Source organism: Zonotrichia albicollis, chromosome 10, assembly GCF_047830755.1.
Source record: "Zonotrichia albicollis isolate bZonAlb1 chromosome 10, bZonAlb1.hap1, whole genome shotgun sequence".
Classification (NCBI taxonomy): domain Eukaryota; kingdom Metazoa; phylum Chordata; class Aves; order Passeriformes; family Passerellidae; genus Zonotrichia; species Zonotrichia albicollis.
Genome location: NC_133828.1, coordinates 25,807,813 through 25,833,056, shown reverse-complemented (window position 1 = coordinate 25,833,056; position 25,244 = coordinate 25,807,813). Strand labels below are relative to the sequence as shown.

Sequence of the window (25,244 nt, the reverse complement as noted above, 5' to 3'; positions counted from 1 at the left end):
CCAGTGGCAGTGAAAAGTGTGCAGACAGATTCCACGGGTTTTTTCTTAAATAGCAAATGTGAGTAGGATGGATACATTGCACCTGGAGTAGCCAGTGCAGGTTGAAATGCAAAATAATTTGTGCTTAGCGGAAGTTAAATCACAATTCTATTTAAAACAGTGCTTTACATTTGCTATATATATCTACAAATTTTAAGGAGTTGTACATCTTGAACGCATAAACCCCCGTAGGAGAAACATGGGCTGCACATATTTAACATGGCAGTTGTCACAAGTCACTGGTGATAGAAATAACAGCTTATCACATTACTCTTTCTTTTAATAAAGTTCGTGATTATTCTGGAATAATTTATTAGCTTCAGTAGTTAAAAGAATCTAGTTGAACAGCTCAAGAGATAACTATTCAGGCAAATTAATAAACTGAAACATAAAACATTACAGAATCTATATTTGTTAAGATATGGTAAACATTTCAAGTTCATTTTCTATATTCAGGATATTGTAGTAACTTAAAAAAACCCTGTCTACCACGAAGAACTTAGTTTGATTTTTAATTATTTTTATTTTTAGAGCAGGGAGATATCATGGAGTACACACAAATAAATAGAAACAATTCAGGACCATGGGAGTATTTTGGAAACCAGAACAAATTTCAGCCAGGACAAGAGAACACGTTTCAGCGGGTATTAGTGCAGTAAAGAGGTTACTTCTCTTTCAGCAGCACACACACTCCACTTCTCACTCACCTTTCATTGTGTCTAAAACCCAGCATGAGCCCTTCTCTGGTACTAGCACCTTGCTGACTTCCAAGAGAAACAGGTAGGCTCTGTTTTCTTTTGGATTTGACTTCTAACACAAGATTTGATGGTCCTAATCTTTTCTCAATTATGTAACATCAAAATAACACCAGGAACAAATACTGGCCATGCCAGGGAGATGATACAAAAGAGATTTCAAGGATTCCAAAACATCTGAAGCCCCAATACTGTCCCTGCTCCTGCCACCATGAAAACAGGAGATGCTCTTTAAAACAAAACCAACAACAACGTGTTGAAGTCATCTGCCCTCCCTCCTTCTCTTTGGTGCAGTTAAAGGCACGATGCCAACAACGAGGCTCGTGGCTCTGGCTGAAGCATGTCTCACTCTCCCAGAAAGGAGCAAGGAGGCTCAAAGGTGGCATCTCCAGGGAACATCTCCAGCAGGATGCAGCCAGCACTCCCAGTGCCCGGCACACAGAAGGGGGTGAGCTGGTGACAAGCTGCCTTTTCCAAGTTCCCAGCGAGGGAATTTATCACCAGGACACAAGAGGCCTGGCACACCAACAAGACACAGGTAACAACAGCATCTCTCCCAGCCTCAACCCCACTGAACCTGTAGCCAAAACCCCCAGCACAGGGGCACTCAGACAAAGCCAGGCTGCTTTAAACACACTAAACACACTGTGAGAAAGGGCAGCTCTACACCTCACACTGAAAGGACAAACTTGGTTTTATTTTGGCAACACCTTATTTTCCTGTTACCCAGAGTGACCAGCTCTCCTTCATGGTTAAAAAGCAGAGGTAAAAAGGCACTCCCAGCTGCAATATCGTTTCAGCAGGACAACTTACCTATCCAGCACGGTGTGACCTCTTCCTTCACAGCACTATCCGCATGTGGCCTGGCCTCAAAACCAGACCTGAGAGGACAATGCACAACATCAATATTACAGCTCCAGCCTGATTTATTAATTTCAAGGCAAGAGTGAAATACTTTTTCAAAATTATTTGAAAAAAAAAAGCTTCAGTCTCATAGATAACATGATTTTTCTACATGTATTTCCTCTCTCTAGTAAAAATAATTTATGCTGCCATCATTATTATCCTTAGTATCATCTTTCAGTGAAAGTCCATCTACAAATTCATTAACTTTTTTGAGACAAATCATTGGCATCCTAATCTTCTGATTCCCATGAAAGACTCACTTTCAAGATACAATTGCAGCTGCCCCACACTGCCAGTTACTGTATCATACACGTCTTAAAATTCTGTAATCAGCATCCACCAGGTGCCGTATCGCATTCAGCACACCACAGTCAGTCAATACAGACATCCCCAAACACACCAAGGCTGGTTTTGTCAAATGTTTTATTGAGTGTAGACATCTGGAGTACTGTAAAACATGCATTATCTGTAGATTCAAAAAGGAGCAAGCCACATTGTCCTCACTGTCAAACGTGTCAGGCTTGGCATACATGATGGAGATTAATGAAGTATCATGAGAGTAATATGGTTCCCGAAAAGCTTCTACAATTTGGAGTAGGGTCTTAATCGTTTGAAATGCAAAGCTGTTCACATTTAGTGAACTTGCATGTTTGCTGGAGGTGCCATATTTTAATTCAAAACAAACAAGAATAATTTCACTGGGGGGAAGGGCGGTTCCCTAGGTAGAAACTGTATGCTTTTTGTTTCCAGATATTCCAATTCCAAATAAAAATTCATATGCTTTTTGAAGCAGCACAGTTCATTTCTGAGCGAACAAATCTGGTATTTATTTCTTCTTGGGTTGTTGGGGTGTATTAAATTTAAAGAAGATAATATCTCCATCCTCCACTACGTAATTTCTGCCTTGTTGTCTGTATTTTCCAGCAGCCTGTAAATGGAACAGACAAAAGGAAAATCGGTTACTTCATTAGACATTTTATAGTATTTTCAAATGGCAATTATTTAAATACATTTTGGCTAAGAGATGGTAATACTTCAGAGTTTGACAGTCACAATACTCCTCAGTTTGACACCACTTGGTTTGACATATGTATAAAATATATATAAAAGTAATTTAGCCTCCACTGGATCTGTAGTGCTTAAAATGCACCTGCATTATAAAGTGGTAGAGCCTGGCAAGATAAAGGACACTAAAACAGTTCCTTTTTTTTTCCTTTTTTCTATTTGGCTTTCTTTTCCTTCATGTGAAAGCCCTGCAGATGACAAACACTGGCACAGGAATGGAAAGCAGCACTGCTGGAAAGGGCTCCCGGCCCCTGAGCCGCTGGACACGGGGTCCTGTCCCCACTGACCACGGGGACACCCAGCAAAAGCCACAGCTGTGCCTGGCTCGGGCTGCCAGTGGGGTCTCTTGTCTGCCTGCACCCACATAATGAAGGGCTGAGGAGCACAAAATGCAGGCTCAGCTCTTCTGTAAGAAATTTCCTTTAGAAGGCATTTGCTTCAGAAGGACAGAGAGCAGAGCAGATAGGCTGTGAAACTAGATACAGGAAAAGGCATATGGACCAAAGACATGAAAAGAAAATTCATTATTAAAATGCTGTACTTGAGGAGAGCAGAAAATAGGCAAGGAACCTATTAAATATCAGTACTTTCTGCATTACAATTTATTATTCTATTTTTCTACTGTTATCTCATTGTAATTAAACCCAGTATTACAGAGGCTGTGGCATTAGGCCTGACAGGCTGGGCGGGAGGTGGTCTGTGGAAGCATTTATCTTGAAAAGTGTCTACAATATGGAAAAGTTGAGAGCTTCTGCTTCAGTTCAATAACCATTCCTGTTTTGAAGTTTTCTCTTGCAGGAGAAAGTGCTTCCATGCAAGACCTCACTGTGCCATTATTCTCAATGACACTATCACAGTGGTGGCATGCTAAGATCCCATTACAGGAAAGCTGTTAACTAATGACCTTAGTTGCTGTAGAACAGATCAGATTAATGGTACACAGTTAACTCAGACACCTTTCTTTCACAAAACCTGCTCTGTAAAGCAACCCATTTCCCCACACTGCTGCCTAGAAATTTAGAGGCTCGATAACCTTGTTGCTGCCATTCCTTATTTAAATGTGGTTCCCAGTGATGCTAGCCCATGGAAAACAGCAGCTAAGATAGCCCTGACAATAAATATATACTGAAATAGTAATTGACCTTACCCCACATGACATTATTGATACCTAAGGAATAGTACTTTGCAAACATTTTCCTATTTCTTTCCCCTGGAAATCTATTTAGACTGTAAAACGTTTTAAGTTCTTTCCTCTGAAGATCCTAATAATGCTTAAAGTCAAGAGTAATTAGACAAATTGATGGCATAAATAGTAATAAAACAGTGCTGTAAAAATCATCAGAAAACATAAGCTGCAGGCACAGGTACAGAAACATTTACAGTTGAATACATTTATTACTCACAAATATTTGTAGAAAAAACTGTCCTCCACAAAGTAACACAACATATTTTTTTAGTACAATAGTGCACACGATCAGTGTGACATAGACTTCTTTAATTAAATACATTTTGATACACTAATATAAGTTTATGTATTTTTGTTACCAGTTTACAGTTAATTAAAAGTGACAGTGTTCCTTTAAATTCTCTAGAGACCATTTAATCCATTTCCATTGCTATCAGAAACACTGGTTGAAAAAATCAATACCCATTTGTGAATCTTGAGTATGTATTAAACAAGACACGTCTAACCAGTTCATTTGCACTTGAAAGCAGCCATCTGTAGAAGCCAGCTTTGCCTAAGCAGATATGATTGCTAATAATGTGATATCCCTGTAGACTACAAAGCCCACACAGAGCTATTCAGTGTATAGTTCACAGCACTGGCATTAAATTAGTTATGCTGTACTGGTGTTAAACACACACAAAATCAAACTTAAAAATCGATCAACTTGATAACATACAAAGCAAGCAACTCCCATTACCACTGTTATTTAAGATGACTCCTACAAGCGCCTAAATTTAATTTTGAAATTTACCAGCAATATAAAAGCAATTAGCATTGTCTATGGCATGAAACATTGTATTAAATGCAAATTAGAAAAGACCAGAGGAATATGACACTTTATTCTAAGAACAAGGTTTTTTCCCCAACCTTGACTTTAAAACTGAATAACAAATGCAAATCTGCTTGTTTTACAGCTACATCATAACAATAAAAATTTAATCATTAAATATGATTTCAGCATGGAAGTTTCATTTCTAGAATCTCACATTGTGAAAAGCAAATAAAAATATACAAGCAAAATACTGATTAATTTAATAGGTGTTAACTGATGTAGCCTCTCAGGGAAAACACTCATATTTGAGCATCAACAATGATAGTGGAAAAATCTGAATCTGTTACGTAAAGTGGTTTCTGACTGCAGAATATTAGATTTATTTATAGCTGTGGCTTCCCTTTACAACTACAACTCTACTTCCCTTTTCATAAAGCAGTTCACATGCCGCAACGAACCAATTATATGGGATTTTTTTTCCCTCACTTCCTGGGGTTCAAACAAACCTATTAAAGTCCCGCTGCTCAGTATGATCTTCCTTAGTGATACCACTGAGAATAGGCTGAATTTGAAATCATAGTTTTGCATACCTTTCAAGCTATCAAATAGCAAACAAAGCCAAACCTTTTAAATTCTTTAACACATTATTGTGTGTAGAAACCTTCAAATACTGAGATTGAGTAAATCAAACTCATGTGCTTTGTAATTGCAATTTCATAAAATACAAATCTTAAGAAAATGTCAGAAGTGACAAACGAGAAATCAAATGTATATGAAATAAAGGTGAGTTTTTCTGCTTAGAAAGAAGAAGAAAACGCATTAGCAACGCAGAGAAGAACAGCTTTCGTTATGACTTTTTTTTGCCGTGTACAAGTTCATTTCATACTTAATAACATCAAATCAGATATAATTTGTCAGCTCTGAAAGGGCCCAACTTTGGGCACCCGAGCAGTCTCTGCCCTCTAGTGTTGAGAAAGCAGATGAAACTCTTCTCAACACAAGTGTTACCACAAAGAAGAGCAGGCTCAAGGAGAAAAGTTTTCCATTAAATATCTTTACTGTCTATTCAGCACATAGTAGCCACCCTGAACGACCAAAGTAAGGCATGGCATTTTTGATTGAGACATCAAAGGGCAATTGAATAAAATACTGAAAGGGTAAACTGTAAGATCCTAATTATGCTTACCAGAGCCTAGAAGTAGAACCCACTAATCCTGAAAAAAGGGTACAATTTTATAATATAATATTTTCTTAACCATTTGCATCTGACACTTTTAATACCTTTCTTCAAAACAAGATGATACATTTTTAGAAGAAACAGATTTTCCTGTTTCATGTTTCCCTTTAGAAGTGATTAATAAAATCTCTTGCATCTTAAAAACCTGATTTTTCAAAACCAAGTCAGTTTTAAAGCTTATTAAATTCTGAACACAAATACGTAAACAGACAGAAAAACATCTCAACACATTAGCATTACATTTAGTCTTAGTGCTGACTTGTAGTCCATGCACTGTTATATCTTGGGTACTGAAATAGTTGCATTCCTGTCCAGTAAGTTGGTTCATTTGAACTCTTTCTTAAGTAAAAGATGAAAATAGATTTTGATCAATTGCTAGAAGTGACTGAAGATTCACTTAGCATTAAGAACTTTTTCCAGTGAAAATTCAGATTTGAAATGGAAGAATGGCACATTTGGAGGGAGAAGAAAAAGTGGGGAGCTCACCTTGACAGCAGCCTCTGAACCTTCTCCTTTAAAATCTTCATATTTCATTACTTCAGCCATAATGAATCCCTTTTCAAAATCTGTGTGAATCTTCCCTGCTGCCTGAGGAGCCTTCGTCCCTTTCTGTCAAACGAAAGACAAGAAGAAAATTAATTGCATTTAAGAAGATTGATTGCAGGAAAGAGGTTTCTCCTTTTTTATATGCTTTAAGGTTCTGCTGAAACTTTGTTTCATATCAGCTAAAATGCCACACATGCAGCTGGGCAATCCTCAATACTGGGACACAGACAGTGCCTTTGCCACAGATAAACCAACCGACATTAAAGAACAGCAGCTTTGTTTTTCCTAATAGCTATCAACAGCAGTATTGATTTTAGAAGCTATGACTGTGTTTTGTTGTGAGATTTGCTTCGACCCCTAGCTTTCTACACAGAAAGTGAGGAAGATAAAGATTTTTAAATAACTTTAAAATCTGAATTACTCAAGACTTTCACTTACATCCAAATAATTTCAATTAAAGATAACATTCATGGCGAACAACACTTGCAATGAGAAATGACATATGGATGTCAAGCTGTACACATTAGCTTATTTTTATTTCAGAACAATTTTAGTAAGTTTGATATAGAACAAACTGAGTATTCTTACCAAAACATCAACAACCGAATCACTAAAAAATAAAAAATCACCGACAACTATACGATAATTTAAGTTTATGCAATAGAGGAGAATGCATTATAGCTGCATGCTTCAAATTACAAGGACATACATTCTGTGCACACACAACCATGGAGAGAAATTTGAGCAATAATGGTGACCTAAAGGCTGCTTAATAAAGCATGTTAAAGTGCTAAGGAGTCTGACACTGTAAAGCACAGTTTTTACAATAAAAGATGTATTGGCTTAATATGGCTACTCACTGATGCTTACCTGACTAAGTATCTTTGCACATTAAATCAAAGATACTCACAATCAGTCTTAAGATAAACCAGCTTTCAAATTCTCTAATAAAGAGCAAGCACTTCTACTGAAAAAATGTGGAATTTCACAATATGCTTTTTTTCAACTATGGCAAGAATCAGAACTACAAAACCCTGTTTTCATATTATTTTGGTTGCTGTTTCAGGGACCTTAGCAAGCAGTTATTATGTAAACAGAGATGAGAAAAAAAAGCTAAAAAACCCCACACATGCTTTTAAGAAAATAAGTTTAATGTGCTAAAACACATACACAAACATCTGTAGCAGTACTATTAAAAATATAAATTTACAGGAAATTATGTTGATTAATGAAAACAAATTAATTCCAGTGAATGAAATTAAATACAGCACTGAAACTCATTGCACAGCCCTAAATACAATGATGCAAAAAACAGAAGCTCAAAGACTGAACTGCACCTCCAAAAGTTGACATTGTTGTAATTTTTAAGGTAAGAGTTTACAAGTGTACACATTCCAAAATATTTGTTCTATATTGATCTTTATATTGCAACATATTTACATTCAAAGGCAAACCATTACAGCTCAGCTCTTACTGTCCTCTGGGAATAAACTGAATAAATCAGTTGATGTCTATGGCTATAACCATTCTACATCAATATTTAAAATACATAATATTGTTTTAGACATTACTTAAGTTCCCAGATAAACATATAAAACTACCAAAATAAACTAGGTCTAAATACTAAAGTCAGTAAAAGACCTGAATTACTGCACACTGATTTTAGGATTTGGAGCCCAACTGTGTATCCACGAGGAATATAATGACGTTATATTGCTTTTATTGCTAAAATGTAATCCCAGCAAAGCACAGGAGGAATGAACCATCCGCAACCCAAACAAACTTAGTGAATACAAAATGAAAAGCAACATCAATTTCACTGCAGACAAACCCAGTCACACAGATTAAGCAAGCACAATACTGGTACGTCTTATCTCTGACCACAGGAGGAGGGTAGACAGATTCTACAGGATGAAGAAATTCAGACTATGTAATAGGCAGAATCAATTGTTACCTGCCTCAATCAATGCAGCTCCACTTTCACTGTTCAGCAGCTCACAAATAATTAAAGTTATCCTGGACAAAAACCTCATCTGTAATGACTAGCTAACCGCCACCATGACAAACTTCAAAGTCAGTGATATCAATCTGAATTCAATAGTGTGGAACTGGATATAGCTGATGAATAAGTATGAATCTTACCCTGATGGTCCATGCACGCACTTCATCTGGGCCTGCAGTGAAAAAGTATTCTAGTTGGAGTGCTGCATATCCAGCCTTAATGATCTTTGCTAAAGCACTGAAAAAAAAAAAGGGGGAAGGAATCCAATTCATTCAGCACATACACATAAAACAGCTAAATGCGCCAAGTAATCAATTTACGTGGAAAGACATCACATATTTTGAAGGTATCAGGTCTACTTTTGAACAGAGCAATAATTGCAGTAGCCTTTTACTTTGAACTCTCCTCAAAAGAAATACTTTTTTACTGCAAAATCATAAAGACAGCATTTTGATTTGTTTATTTGGCAACCTACAGAAACATGGGATAAATATAAATCACCCTATCAGGCAGCACTCTTGTCTCATGCAATTTTCACGACTCCAGGTCATGAAAGCGTATCTGTTTGACTGAAATTCAATACTGAAACAATTTATTATAGTTCCTCAGAAAATTATGGCAAAATTTTCTCCACTGTCCTTATTCCCCATAGATGACGAAACAGTTTTGGTGATCATTCCTTCTCAAAAATATACATAACTAATACCTATGTTATAATTAAAACACTGTACAGAGATGACAGATGACAGTTAAAAACTTAATTTAAAATAAATCTTTTCACTCTGTCTCATGGTAAAGAAAGGAGAAGATTCTCTCTTTATAATGGTAATTACTCTGTCATTTATTATTCTATCAGCGCAAGCAATTAAATTACTGCAAGGAAATAGTTGATAATAAAGTGTAGGGAAAATGAATGCTAATTAACCTTTGTGTCATGTTCTCTTCCAGATACTTCTGTTTCTCCTCAGCACTCATATCTTGCAACTTGAGTTCCAAGGCCCCACTAAAAGGAATGACCAAAGCTCCCGGGTCGTGCTTGTCCACCCACTCTTTAATTTTTATCAACCTGTAGACAACAAAGGGCACAACATTATCTTGTAGTGCATGCATGGCTGTACCACATTCATTATTATCAAGTAGCACATACATATTCATAAGAATTGCACGGATTTATGATGCCATCTTTTTGTGTATTGCTTTCCAAGGTCAAGGCATTAACAGGCAGCAATTGCTTCAGGTGTACTCCATTAACATTTCACTGTTTCCTGGTTTCTGTTTGGCATTTAATCTACAGAAATAGGCATAATTTGGGACAATAACTAGGTATTTGGTAGAGGTTAAATACTTGCAATCTAAAAAGTGAATAAAACTTTCTGAGAGAAAAATGTACTTCCAAGAATTATATTTATCAGATGTGGTAAAACTGAGGGCCTTCAGTTTTTCCTGACTTTTTTTTTTAATTAAAAAAAAGGCATCTCAGTAGCTAAGACTGCTGATATTAGCAGATAGGAAAGAACACTACACTCCTATATAGCAAGCTGCACGTGCTTTTTCTGCATATTGATCTGGGAGTATGCCATGGCTGATCAACACAGTTCCATGTTTCTACTGGTTTTTCCCACCTTTTTACTGTTGTTCCAGGACAAAGCTTCTGGCTTCTATACTACGATTATTTTTAAATAAAGAAAAAAAAAATTCCTATTCATCTTTAGTAACTGGCAGCATTTACAATAGCTTGCTATGCATAATTTCTTTTAGTTGAATGAAACAACAAATTTGGAGCTAAAAACTCAGAGTGTTAGTTTTTGAATGTTAATTACCCTACCCGAAGTAAACAAAACTGGCAGCCTCCTGGCAGCCAGGAGGGTCAGGTGTGCCCTGGGGTACATCAGGCCCAGCATGGCCAGCCAGGCAAGGGCTGTGATTGTCCTGCTCTGCTCTGGGGCAGCCTCACCTCCGGTTCTGGGGGAAGTTTTGGGCATCACAATGTAAGAAGGCTATAAAGGTCTTAGAGGGGATCCAAAGGAGGGAAACAGTGATGGGGAAGGGCCTTGAGGAGGAGCTGTGTAAGCAGCAGTTGAGGTCACTGGGCTTGTTCAGCCTGGGGGGGACTGAGGGAAGACCTCACTGCAGTGACAGTTTCCTGTGAGGGGAAGAGGAGGGACAGCACTGATCTCTTCTTTTGCTGACCAAAGAATGAGGGAATGGCCTGAAGTGGTGTCAGGGGGGGCTTAGTTTGGGTGTTCGAGAAAGTTCTTCACCCAGATGGACAATGCTCTCAGGCACATGGTGTGACTCTTGGGGATGGTTTTGTGCAGAGTCAGGTGCTGGACTCAATGATCCTCATAGGTCCCTTCCAAATCAGAATATTCTGTGATTCTGTGAAAACTTTAGAGCAGTAGATGGTGTTTAAAAAAAAAATCTTTAAACACAAGCATCATATTCATGACTGCAAGTATTTATTGTAAGTTTAAGGGAGACATTTGTAAATTACCTGGGAGGAGTTCACTACTGTTAACAGGACACTTTCTAAACACGTATGAATGGGAAGAATGACAGCTCTATGCTCAGCAAGCAAACACAGGAGCCATGGGAATACTTCCTGTACACGAATAATGGAATCATAAAACACAGCACTTTGGGTGCCAGCAATGTTTCAGACCTGAAGCACCCACCATAGAGCACAGGGCTTTATGCTTGCTGAGTTCTTTTTCTTAGTCCTGCTAATCTGTAAGATTTAGACTAAGGTTTTAGCTGCTATTATACTAAAGTGCTTTGAAACTGTGGCCTGCAAACCTTTAAATAATCAATGCAAATGTCACTTCAGAAAAAAATGAAGTCAACCACAAGTTCATCAACACACATTTGTCAGAGAAAATAGCAGGGGATCAGAGCTATTATGAGATTAAGTGCATGGCCGACTGAGTAAGGTTTTAGATGGTACAAAGAATATAGAAGTTCACTCAACAGTTTTTACACATTTGTTATATAAGGCTGGTCTTCTATCATTTACTTATGTAAATACCCCGTCAATGTTCTTCAATCCTCATTATACTAATCTTTTCCTGCCTCCAGTTACCCAGTGAAAACAGAGTTTGGGATCCAGGACTGATAATGAAACACTACTGCCTCCAGAAACATCTGAACTGAAAATCACAATTAAGGTGTGTTTCCCAATGGGAAATCTGACACTTAACAGCATTTCTAAAATTAACATTTGCAGTTAATTAATTTATTTTGGCTAACAAATTGGGTATCAAAGTTCAGAGCTTATAAATGCCAACATTTTACAGAAAATAGGTCTCAAAATGAATCTACGATTCATGAGTGTACTTCGACACATGTGCATACATTCTTTATAGATGGGTTTTTTAAGGAATTACCTAACACTGGTCTCCAGACTAATTAAATAATGTGCCAAGTGAAGAAAGATGGAATGAAATGTGTAAACCTGAAAAAGTGAAACGAGCATGAAAATAATGTCAAAAATTTGATTCAAATTCTGTTTGGTAAATATGGTCATCATAACTAATAAACTAAGAACTATTGTGGAACAACAAGATAAGAAATAATTACTTTGGCTAAAACACCAATTCAGAATAATAATAGTCTTAGACTGTCATTTTAACAGCTTTTCTATTGAGTCCTTAGAGGGATTATTTGCATTCCTCAGGTATTCTATTGTACGATTCAGATGAATAAAGACTTACAAATCATTCCTCTACCGCCAGTGTGAGACTTTGATCCAGTGAATACACCATTGTACCTTAACTATAATTGGCAAAAAACCTGACAGTGTAGAGCATCACAAGCTTAATAACAAAGGAGAATATCTCAAAGTGTTGACAGACGATCTTCATAATGCAGGAGCAAAGCTGGTACATTTTACCAATAAATGAGCACTGAGGTCTAAAGGTCTCTGAAGTGACTGACATCAGACCTGCTACAGCCTCTCTAAAAGAATAAGGTAGTGCATCCCACTCTGTACAGTCAGGTTCTCTGCCCGAGTCTTACTTTTGTGACTTTCGGTGTCACAGGAATTACTAAAAAGTACCAAGGAATTCCCCTAAATGTGATCAAAATAAAGAAAACACACAAAAAAGTAAACACTCAAATATAAATATTGATTATTTCTAATTCACGTTTTCCCCAAAGTAGAATGCTTAACTACTAATCAGTAAAATAACAGTGTATGTTTGCCTTCCTATTACAGATAACCAAGTGTGCCAAACAGATCAAAATGGTCTTAACAAATGGTTACAATTAATGTCATAGTCTGTTTTATTTGAGCACAGTTTTTCCAAAGAAAATTATGTATGTCTCTAAAAGGACAGCAATAGTACATTCATTTTGGGCCTTTAAGATAAGCAAATTCTGGAGTATCTCTCCATTATTTCACGCTATACTTGAAAATAAATAATGACAAATACTGGATTTTATGCTTAAAGACTTTTAATACTTAAAAACTGCCACTGCATGCTAAAATGTAACAAAATGAAAAGTAAAAAACCAAAAAGTAGAACTGACAGCACCCATGACCATGATTAACAGCTGAAAATACTTTAAGAAATGAGGAACTGCTTGAGATGAAAACCCTTCTTTACAAAGTAAACCAAAAACTAAGTGAAAACAGCGTAAGAGAGTGGGATTTCTGTGACATCCAACAGACTTTCCCTTCTGGGGTAGCTTGGTTCCTCCCTTCCCTGTGGAGAGGAGTGTGCCAACAGCAACTAGAGAGGGTTGCACAATTGAAGTCTGACTGATGCCAGAAAACAGACAAAATATATTTTCTGAAAAAAAACCACAGACTCAAGAGACAGCAAGACATCCATTCATTCTGTGATGGCAAGCAGAAAAGCATATTATGACTGTGTAAAAGCCTGACACAAGAACAAAACCAAGGCAAGTGCAAAACCAGACCTCATCATCTTGCAAGTGAAGGCAGCACTCAAATTTCTGATCAGGGAAAACACTAAAGAGGAATTCAGATGCTCATTTCCACCTAGCACTGAGACTGTTGTTTGATAAGGACATAAGGAGTATCAGCAGCGTGAGCAGTATTTCCAGTAAACCACAGGGGCCAGCAACTTCAACTGCAGACAGATCAGGACAACTACCAGAGTTAACTCTTGATACTAAATCAGGATGCACAAGACCATGGAGAAAGGTTTAAAAATGATGGCACTCACTGAGAAGGCCAATAAGCAAAGAACACCAGAAATGGGAGTTGTACAGAAGGGGGTGCCTTCACTTTAAAATGGGGATGCTTACTGAGGCAGAAAAAACCAAAACCTGCAGCCAACCAAAATAAAAAGGTATAAAAGTTGCAGAAGGTACATTACCTACAAATCAATATTTGAGAGAGTTTCACATGAGAGATCCAGCTGGGAACAGAGACAGAGTTCAGATGGAAATCTGAAGAAGTGATGGAAGAGAGAAGCTGCAGAGAAAGCTTAAGCTCAGTGGACACCTGCAAGACAAGATGATCTGAAAACCTGACCCCTGAGAAGGAAGGTGATTTGTGAAAGTATGCTTTTATACAAGCAAGACCAAAAAAACTAATGGAAGAGAAACAAGTGCTTTTCTGTTCTACACTTGAACTACGAGTGAAAACCAGCAGAAACAAAAGAGCACGGCAGGGGAAAAGAAAATATCAGGCAGGACAAGAAGGAAAGAAACAAATGTAGGTAAGATAAAACTAAATGATCAAAATTTACAAAAGACTGGAAAAAAGATCCACAGATAGAAATGAGAATAAGGACTTAGAAATTCCAACAGGCTCTTCCTGTTAGCAGTTCTGTACAATACCAACTTTTAAAGGCTTCTAAACTCAATCTGTTGAGTGTTTGCTCCCTGTTGTTGAAGTTTTCCATAGGTGGAGCCTAAGCCACCTTTATTTTAGCTAAACTGAGCCTATAGACTGTGGACCAAGAATATACACTCCCTATTTAGATCTTTAAAAATGTAGGCAATTTTTATTTTCAGCTTTCCTTGTAAGCCACATATTGCTTCAACTTTGAACCTTTTTGTTTGGTCTCTCTTCAATTGGTCTAAAAGTTTCTGAAAGCACACAGTACCCAATGCACTTCTCAGAGTTTTCAATAATAATATGTTATAAACATTTTAAAAAGCTAGAGGATTAACTCATTTTTCAGGTGATTTTCCTGTTTATTAAACCCAGTCTAGCATTTGCTTTTTTTTCTGACAGCACTGCAACATTATCTCATGCTCAGGTTATAACTTATTGAGTGACTAGCTATTCTTAATACTATGTTTGCATAGTTAATTATTCCTGTATAAAACCCTTCTCAGGAGCTGCACCATGGCTATTTTTTCCTAATGATTTCTTCTGTTTCTTGAGATGCTCCTAAGTTCTAATTACACATATGTAGACATCTCCTAGACTGGGGGTCATCCATAGCTTTAGCAAGAGTGCTCATCATCCAGCTCATTAATGGAAATACATAACAGCATTCAACCAGTAGCTGCTTCTGCAGGATTCCTCATGTGATATTCTTTGTTGGGGAAGTGTACCACTGATAATTATGCTCTGTGTATTATCTTCCAACCAGTCTTGCACATTCAACTTCCAGTAGTTTCCATCTAGCCTATTCAATTTCCTGTCTTGTTCATGAGAGTGCTGTGAGGCACTGAAACCTTTGAAGGCTTAATAAAAATCCCAATACTCAGTATATTTTTTTGCTATATGCAAGACTGTTACATTTACCACAAACAAAATATTAGATTCATCTGACAATCTAGACAAGTAATGAACTGTCAACATGAATTTGTGAAGACAACTGGGCTGCTTTTAGGGGATTAAAACATTGGATTGTTCCAACATTTTTCTTGAAATTAAAAGAAAAATCATTGACTTAAAAATACTTTATTTCTTCTCTCCTCTTTGTGAATTTCTTTTGTCTTTTGAAATCACATCCATTATGAGGTTCCAAATGAAACCACAAATTATCAGAAATGATGATGAGTTAGGAAGAATTGTTTCTTTTGCCACTTCCCAAAACCATGAGGACAATTAGGTTTAGTTGATTTGGTAGGATGGAAGACCTTATTTACCTAAGCACCAGTACTGCATGGCACAGTGCCTAGGTGATGTCCTTCCCTTCTGTTCTGGTAGCAGGCACAGATCCACGGAGATCTGGTCCTACTGTTCTCACATGAGGATAACATACATATTATCCTATGGATAACATGTATATGTACCCTTATGGATAATATGTACATGTATCCTTATGGAGATCAGAAACAGCTTCAGTAAGCTTTCACTCCAAATTTCTACAATTAACGAATGATGGGATTGTAAAACCAACAGAACAAATGTATATACAAATACAATGTATAACAAATGTGTGATTCTGTATCACAGAAATGCTCTGTGCCAGAAGTGAAGAAGGGGAAGAGGAAAGCACAGGTGGTTGTCACTCTGCTGTAGTGGAGCACTGCGCTCTAACTGCCTTTCTCTGACTATCCCTTTCTTCTTGCATTACATAAGAAGACAGAATGACTAAACAGGAAAACATTAAGGAGTAAAAAGGTACCTTCTTCCTCACCATGATAAGTTTTTATGAAGATGACAAATCTACAGAAGGTATGGGAGGGAGTACCTGTTACAGACCTCAGCAACCACGTCTTAAATCACCAGTGATGATTATAAGTTTATTTTTTTATTCCCTGTTCCCAGCTGGCCAGATGAAACACAGCAATTTCAGAAAGCCCTTTCCCAGCCCTCACCTGCAAACGCTTTCTAGAAACAGTTCAGAACAAAAGCCCTGCCTCCATGCACTGGGCTGCTCCCTGGCCAAGTGCCCCCTGTCAGCCTCTCAGGACAAGAGCTTGAGGAACTCACCTCTACATTTATCCTGCATATCCTGAGAGCTTTCAGCTCCTCAGTACCTTCCCATAATCCAGTGTCCATACCACCTCCAATATTTAGTCACTGCACCCACCTGAACACTCTAAGAGGCCAGCGTGGAGGACCCATCTCACATAATAGATGTCACTGACATCTCCTAACACAGATTGACTTGAGCCTCAAAATAAGAAGTGGAACAGCCCTTAAAATTCTTTACCTTTTAGGGACTTGCCACACATCTCATGATCACAGGAATCTTATGGCAGAATGGGTACATCAAGTATCTCATTCTACCAGATCCAGATTTAAAATTTTTAAACTTCATTGCAATTTCAACTTACACTGTTATCAAAAACAAAATCATGGAGGTTCCTTTCCTGACCAAGACTTTCATTTGACATTTCTTATAGATGGGTTTATACCTCCTTAACATTCTCCTTTGAAATGTAAGTAATCCCAGGTTCTGTGCCTCATGTGTCAAAGCAAGTTCTTCCAAAGCCTTGATCTCTATCATGGCCAATAATTAAATCCCCAATAATTCTGCAAAATCATTTGTTAGATGGGGTGACTAGTATTGCACCTACTACTTTATTCAAGTTGCATCCCAGGTTTTAAAGAAACATTTTCAGAACCTGAACATGAGCTTCTCATCTCATTCCGTACCCGTCCAGATGTTACACTTGCTTTTCTGCTAGCAGCTGCAGCACATGGAGCAGGGCCCCTACAGCACTCCCTGCAGGCATTCTCAAACTGTTCACCAATAAAAACAATCCAGTAAAAAAGCAGCTTTTGGAGGGAGAATTTACTTCTTTCATAGCTCCCCTCTCCAGCTATTGCCTTTTAAAATTGACCAGTTCACTTTCCCACATATCCTTAGAAATGGCTGTGCCAATATAACTGAAAGGTGCTGCAGGAACCAGTAAAGACTACTAAGGACAGGATGTCTTAAGTTAGCCAACCACCCAAAAAACACCAATACCATGGAGCCAAGTTCAATCAGGAATTTCATTAATTATTATTGAAAAATGCTTATAAATGGCAGGACTCCTGAGTAAAAATTATCCCATATGAGATCACTTATAAATGGATTCTTCCAAGCTGAAAACAATGGTTGACAACAGAATTTTAAAAATCAAGGCAATATTCTGAAAATTCCTATCAAAGAACTTTATGCCCTCAAGATAAAGCTCTGTTAACAAATTAACATAATATGGCAGTAGCAGAGGGTTCTCAGCTTGCCTGGTCTAGAGAGCTACCCAGAGATATTGGCTGTTTAATGGTATGCTAAAAACACACAAGGACACAATGCTTCACTTACAAATTTGTATGTATGACCAACCACTTTTTGAATGTATTTCATATAAAGATTTGGCTCAACTGACATGAAATGTTTTTGGTTTGCAAAATGTGGGAGCTGTGAAAGAAGTAATACCAGAGAACATGAACCTGCATATCAAGAACCAACAGTAGATAACGAACAGAAAATTTCTGTATCTGGGAGAAGCATGCATAACAGAAAAATAAAGTTCATGTATTGCAGTAACTTTGAATTAAAAGACACCAAGATGGTAGAACGACAAAGAAGTAAAATAATCCAGGATGATTTTTTCTGCAGATATATACATGTAGAGCTCCCACTAAAAAAAGATTTAGCAGTACATTATACAGCTTATATAATCTAGCAAAAGCTCAGTCAAGGTAAAACATTTGTAAGATGCATCACTTATGAAGAATAAAGATCTTAAAATCCAATTTCAAAACATTCATTTCTGATCTGATTTCCAAGACTGTAGTAACATCTCTATCCAAACTATGGTCCCCACTAAGGTGAGTGAAACCAATTACAACTTGGTATCACAACCAACTCAAACAACAAGTGGTACTACACTGCCATGGCAGCACCTGCTGGCACATGAATGGCTTACAATTCTCCTTGGGCTGCCAGCTGGGAACACTAATTCTGTCTGAACTAAAAAGACAAAAAAGAGACGGCTGTTGCAAGGATCAAGAACAGCCAAGACTCAATTACTGATGAACCCACATAACAACAGAGACTGCAACAAACTGTGCATATTACATATCCTAGTTATGGGCACAACAAGCCCTACTTAAGCACATATACTTTGGACCAGAAAGATACTTTCTAAGTCCCATCTTGTCATTCTTTCTGCTGTCATTTATAAAATACATAATTTACAATGGTTATCTTGAAAACTGTAACAAAATAATTTAACAATTATTCATTCATAAATTATAGCAGAAGGAGCAAATCTCAGTCACAAGGCTTCCGTGCAAATTGGTGATAACTGAGATACTATTACAGATTAGTAGAAGAGTTCCTATTCCGTAGTCAGGCTTATGCTATGGCATAATAATTTTAAGTCTTGTCTCTTGACAGGACTTCTTTATGTCACATGAAAACTATTACTGAGAGTCCTGTACATAGCAAGACAATTCATATCAATGCTATTATAGTAAAGTCTCAAATATATAAACTCAAAAGGTTATGAGCCATTCATAAATAAGAGTATTGACCAAAAAGACTCCAAAGATATTGAATGGTTAATACTCAACCTAGAGCAACTCAAAGAATACAAGGCTTTATTTCAGACCCCTGATTTAGACACCTAATCTAGCTCTGCTCCCTATATAGTTAATGAAGTAGGAGGCTCTTCTGAGCGCAATTCAGAGTACTTAAATTAGGGCTCCCTTTCTCATTTTCTTCTTAAAGCATCTCCCCTCTCCTCTTTTCATAGGCTGCTTTAGAAACTAACCCTTACCTTATATGCCTAAGACACTCACATAAAATTATGTGATGGGCCTCAGTCCTGCCTCCTGCTGATAAACTTCCCCAAAACAACATCTAATAAATCCAACAGCATACACTGTACTGTCATATGAACAAGTCCATGTCTGAGTAAAGCACTAAATGAGTTCAGGATTTTCACAGCATGCAGAGATGCCTTGTATGAAATGTACTTCACTAATTTGAAAAGCTGTCACAGAAATGTTCAATTCCACAGACACAGTCTGTTTACCTGTCCAAACTATGGTGAAATGAAAAAAAAAATTAACCATGTCTGAATCATCTACTAAAACATACTTGTCCAAGGGGAATGGTAACTTTGATTTTTTTCAGACGCCAGAATAAGTATCTGGATCAGTGTCACACTTCATTTATCTGACAGACTAAAGGATCTGTTAGACACAGATTTTTAAGGCTGAAAATGGAATGACACAGTATATTTCTGTCAGAAGTAAATAATCTTATTCTATGGGTGGGTATGCACAAAACATTTTTATTTGAAAGTACAAAACTAAAATTTGATTTATTATAAAATTGTTTGCTTACCAAGCTTCATTTTTGTATCAGTTATGGGATTAGGAAGCATTCAACACCCTCAACAATTTCAACAATAAAAAAATAAACAATTTCACTGAGAAGAACTCCACCTTGAAGTTACAGTGCTCGGCGCTATGCTTTACCCTTACAAACACTAGCACTAACAATAGGATCAAAAAGCCAAACCTAAAAAGCATGCTACTTTTATTTTTGTCACTTAGCCCAGAAACCATTTTTCAATAAAGTCAGAATGTAAGCCCAGAATCATACTAATCCATGTTCAGTGTCTCCTGAGTAAAGAAAAGGCTCCATGTGTGGTGGCAAACATGAGAGTTGTCAACATAAATGAAAATGTTCATGAATAAAAAACAGGCTGTTATAAAGAGCTAATTATAATATTACTATCAATTGCTAGCTTGCACTTGCAAATCTTTCATATCATATAAATGCATTGTTTTTGACGTTTCTCTGTAGCTAAACATCACATCATTTCACTTTTTCAAAGTAGTTCAAACATGCATGGGATATACTATAAGGAATGTGATCTGATCTACAGTTGCACTGAAAAGAAAAACTATGACAAGAAATGTGCAGTCATTAAAAATGTAAAACATTAATCATCTCCCAAGTAAAAAAAAAAATCCTGACTTCTAACAGCCTCTATAAAGTGATTTCTACTTTCTTTATATTCATTCTTACTGTCCAAAACAGCAGTTGAAAACAGTTATGTGAATGACGACAAAAACAATACAAACATCCAAAGCACTACTGACACTGAGCTATTCCGCTTCCATCCAGATGCTTTCTTACCACAAGAAATGCTGTTTATTTGCTTCAAGCAATCACCTACACTTTTCTAGAAAATACAGTTTGAGAAATGTTTCAGTAACAATGAACTTCTCAATGACATTTTCAATTAAAAGCACTGCTCCTATTTTAATGCTCACATTTTCTTCTGTTTCAGAAGCAGCCTAGAATTTTAGTTAGGAAAAGTCCTACTCAAGAGGGAAGAGCCCCAGTAAGTAAGAGATGGTTAAAAGTAGACCTAGCCAAAGGAAAAATACTAAAATATCATATTGGGCAGCTATTCTGGGCCATGATAGTCTATGCATTTCTCCACCAAACAGTCACTTAATCGTCACACACAATGCAATTTTAGTCTTAGTTTGGTTGAGTAATGACACTATCAAAGAAGAAATGATGACAGAAAATAACCTTGGGTAAACACAAGTAATTTGGTTTAAAGGAAAAAATAAAGCATGTCCTGATAAATTTATTCTCTCATTGATATGACATATGATTTTCTGTGCAGGAGGAATGCATCTCTAAAGTGTGCTGTGTGTAAAACTACTCATTCAGCTGGAGAAGAAGGGGAAGTGGATTTGTAGAGACTGAGGACTGAGCAATGCGCTGGATATGATAACAGGAGAACAAATTAGTCTTTCAGGGTACTAAATCAAAATTCACCAGGATCAAATTTAGGACTGATCATGTTAAATACATTAATGACCTTGACACAAACATTAGTTGCATGCAAATTTTATGTTCAATGCAAGGACAGGAGACGTTTTCCTCAAGGAAAGTCATCATCATTGTCAACTGAAAGTGACAGAGAAGGGAGCTCACACTAGGTTAGCACTCTTCAAAGCACATCTAAGCCACCAGGACAATGCAACAGGGGAAAGGAAAATATCATCTACAGATCCTACTGGAAATGCTTCCCTTTGTTAACAGGATGCAATGTATCTGCATATAAGGTATTCCTGAAAGCGTATGGAGAACTACGTGCAGCTGTGGTCAGCTAAGTTCAGAACAGGTCTAAAATTATCAGAGGGATCTGAACCTTGTGTAAATGACACAGAAAGAGAAAACTGATAATACCTGCTTTAAATAAGGAGATAAGCACCAATTAGATAAGATACTATTTAGTCTACAGGACAAAGCTGCCTTAACACCAATGAAATAAGCCAGCCATGGAAAAACAGAGGCTGGAAATTAGCAGAACATTTTCAACCCAAGGCAGCAGCAAGGTTCTGTGAACTGCCTCCCAATACTAAGTGCAGAACAATCAGCCACTGTTAAAAAAAATCCACAACAAATCACCACCTTAATTAATTTATGGAAGTCATTATACTGTGTAGCTACCAACAATAACTGGTTCTGTACTGAATGCAGAGGAGGGATTACAGTAATTTAGGGATTACCATATAGTTACAAGGAAGCACTACACTTTATGAATTCAGAAGTACTTAAACGCTATGCAGAAATGCACAGGAGGACAAAGAGGTCTCAATTTCATACAAATCAAGTTCCTACACCTTTTGTAAGAACCAATGCCTTCACTGGGAGGAAGGCAGAAAGAGCTCAAGCCCCACATACTCGAATTGGCTAGTGCTGGCCAGCTGACCAGCAGCAGTAGGACTGTCAGACTGATGCTACCTGTGCTCACTGACTGATGTCACTGCCTCCTAAAGGGAGAGTATAAATTTGGGATCACTGTTGTAAGGAAACAAGACTCAAAACTCCTGGACAACCAGACTTCTGCTCTTCCAAAATAAAATGTACATAAAGTCAGAAGTAGCCCTCTATACCATACTTAGGTACCAGTACCACTCACAAGGACAGCACAGGTAAAGCAGAAGAGGTGGCTGAAGCACAGCTTGGCAGTAAGTCATCTCAAAATTTCAACAAGGTACAATTTTTAAAATAGCACTAATAATAGCACTGGACTTCAATATACTAGCTGGTCAAATGAAGAAAATTAAGAGTGTTTTAATTTTGAAGTATGTGAAATTTTTAAATTAAATTTTCCTACTTGGTATCAGAAACAGAGATTTAAAAGAGACAAAAAATCCAGTCCCTCATCACCAAATCTCCAGGCATAAGGCCTTCCTTCTACAGTATTGAGTTTTGCTTCAGAAAAAGGGAATCCCATCATCAGGGGTCCCCTACCTACCCAACCCTACTGCATCCTCATGAGCAAGCTTGTCCTTTCCATGGAGCAAGGTTGGCCATAAAGGAAAGGTACACCCCTAAGCACCACTAACAATCTTCATTGTGGCATTTTCTGACTTTGAAATGTGTCCCATTACAGCATTAAGACACTTAATATAGCAGGACATAATTTCCAATTTATAAAAAAGCCACCAATAAACATGCTGAATCCTAAAGTGAATGTACTCATTAAATACGCATTACACAAACCTATCTTTGAGCTAATGTAACTACAGTCAGCATTTGCCCCTCAGTAAATTAGAAGCTGTTCTGCTGCAAGGTGTCACAGGTACTTGCTAAGAGCTCAGAAACAAAAAGACATAGTACCCCTGAATTTCATGCCATGCATTCCAAGGAGAAAAATCTATTGAGTGCAGTCTCTTCTGATAATTTTCCCTAAAATATGGCCACTTTCCCATCCAACAGTTCTTCACATCCTGTTGCTCACTCTGCTTTCTTCTCCCAGTGTTATTCTCCATTCTTCAAAGCCTTCCATCCTGGTCCAAGAGCTCTTTAGCAAGATGTTTCCAAAGGCAACTCTCAGAACTGGCACTTCGCTGAATTCACACCTCCCTCCTACCCTTGCTGTGGTCACTCCCACACCCCTACTTCCTTTTATCTCCTTTGCAGGGTTACCAGCTCTGCTCCTGGTCACAGACCCACTTCCTGCTCAGCTTCATTCATGCTTCAACATACAGAGGTACAACTGAGACTCTTGCAAATCCCTCTTAGGTCTGCTCAATTCTTAAATTTAGCAACAGCTATTTCAAAGAAAAATTCCTTTACCACTGTGTATCTCACAGTATTTAGTATTACATTAATCATCTACCACTGTACTTTCTTACAGTTTTTTAAAAATAAATTGTACAAATTCTGACGTTCTGAAATTCGTTCTGCACAAATCCAATGCATATTGATGATTTTTCTCACTAAAAAGAGGACAAAGTATTTATGTAATAGGCTGAAATAAACAAAGCTCAGGTATAAAATACCAGTCTAGTAAACAAAAATAAACAAATAATCCACTGTACAGTTTAAGTACCACAGACAATAAAGATGTATACTAGATATATACAGTAATATCTATTATAAAGAAATATTAGATACAAGTCTCTCAGTAAAGTCTAGAAAACCACAGGGCGCATAGTTGTACTGTTAGTGCTTCCACTTAGCAGATGAAATCTTATCTTTACACAGAAAAAGGACAAAAAATGGGGATGTAAATACAGCAATGTGAAACATGGTAGTACTAACCAATACTGCGTCTTTCCTTGAAACAAAAATTTGTCTCAGAAAAGATGCCGTTGATAGTTTCTCTGGCACATTCAATGTTATTGAACATGTTTGTCTGGTACAAACCTGTGGAGCCTGCAATAAGAAATGCCAACAGTGCAAAAGACTTTGTATGAAAATATTCAAATTGAAGCTGCGCACATCCTCAATTTTGCTTTTCACCACAAAGAAAGCCCAACTATACATTATGAATCAATCAGAAAGAGGACATATTTATTTATGTTGCAATAAAAATAACACAAAGTATGGAACTTCAGTGATGAGATGCCTAAACCAGAAGCATTTTCCCAGCCCTACAGCAGTTAAAACAAATTACATAACAATCCTTTACAGAGAAAGCTCTTACTGAATTTGAAAAACACTTACATGCTGCAATTTTCAGAAAAGCACCACGCTAAAAATGCATTCCACTCATTCAGAAGCAACCCAGATTCAGTACTATAGAAGCTAAAGGTACTGCTCAATACAATGATTCATAGTTTCTCTAATAGGAAGATTCAGCAGTTTTCAGACGAGACCTTTATTCCCTCTCTGAATAAATGATGCCTGAAATTTTTATTCTTGTTCTAATGGAATTTCAATGGCCTTCACTGCAAATCTACTGGAAATTTTCGCATATTAAGTGGAAAAAATTAAATGATGTTAACCACATTTTAATGTGATTAAGGCTGACAGGGTCATTATTTCTGCTAATCACTCAGTTTAAAAAGCTCAAACAAAACTTTGTAACAGCCAACGTTTTTTCTGGTTTTCTGTATGTCTACTGTAGTTGAGAATTAAAACCACTACTGAATATGAAACACAGCATATTCCATAAAAGGATACATCAAATGTTTGCTGCAATTTGTGCATGGATTTCATAATAATTAATTTAAAACTTTAAAAAGGGGGGGAATTGTTCTTTCAGAATGTATAGTCCTTTACTTCTTTTGTCTTCCTCAATCAAAAGATAAAACAGAACAAGGGAATATATACTTATTTCCCCATATGTCATATTTGCTAGTAAACAAGAGAAAACATTTCTGCATGTCTTTACTGTGAACCACAAGATATGTGTAATTACAGAAAATAATTTCTCAGACCATGTCTGTTAGCCTCTGCAATAAGGAGTTCTGCTTATTACCATTTAGGTTGGCATAATCTGGAAATTGGGCATAAAGAAGTAGAACAGAATGAGTAGCAAAGATTATATAG

The 25,244-nt window shown here is 37.2% G+C and overlaps 1 protein-coding gene across 2 annotated transcripts in view; it reads right to left on the bottom strand.

Moving 5' to 3' along the window:
* Positions 1 to 2,106: 2,106 nt before the first annotated feature.
* The window catches only part of OLA1 (Obg like ATPase 1), a 92,473-nt gene continuing 69,335 nt past the window's right edge, over positions 2,107 to 25,244 (bottom strand). For both annotated transcript variants that reach the window (XM_074548474.1, XM_074548475.1), the window contains exons 8-11: positions 9,476 to 9,616; positions 8,691 to 8,787; positions 6,489 to 6,611; positions 2,107 to 2,628 (exon numbers count right to left, since the gene is read on the bottom strand). In XM_074548474.1, coding sequence (XP_074404575.1) covers positions 2,527 to 2,628; positions 6,489 to 6,611; positions 8,691 to 8,787; positions 9,476 to 9,616 — 463 coding nt within the window. In that variant the 3' untranslated portion in view covers positions 2,107 to 2,526. The remainder of the gene's footprint in view (positions 2,629 to 6,488; positions 6,612 to 8,690; positions 8,788 to 9,475; positions 9,617 to 25,244) is intronic.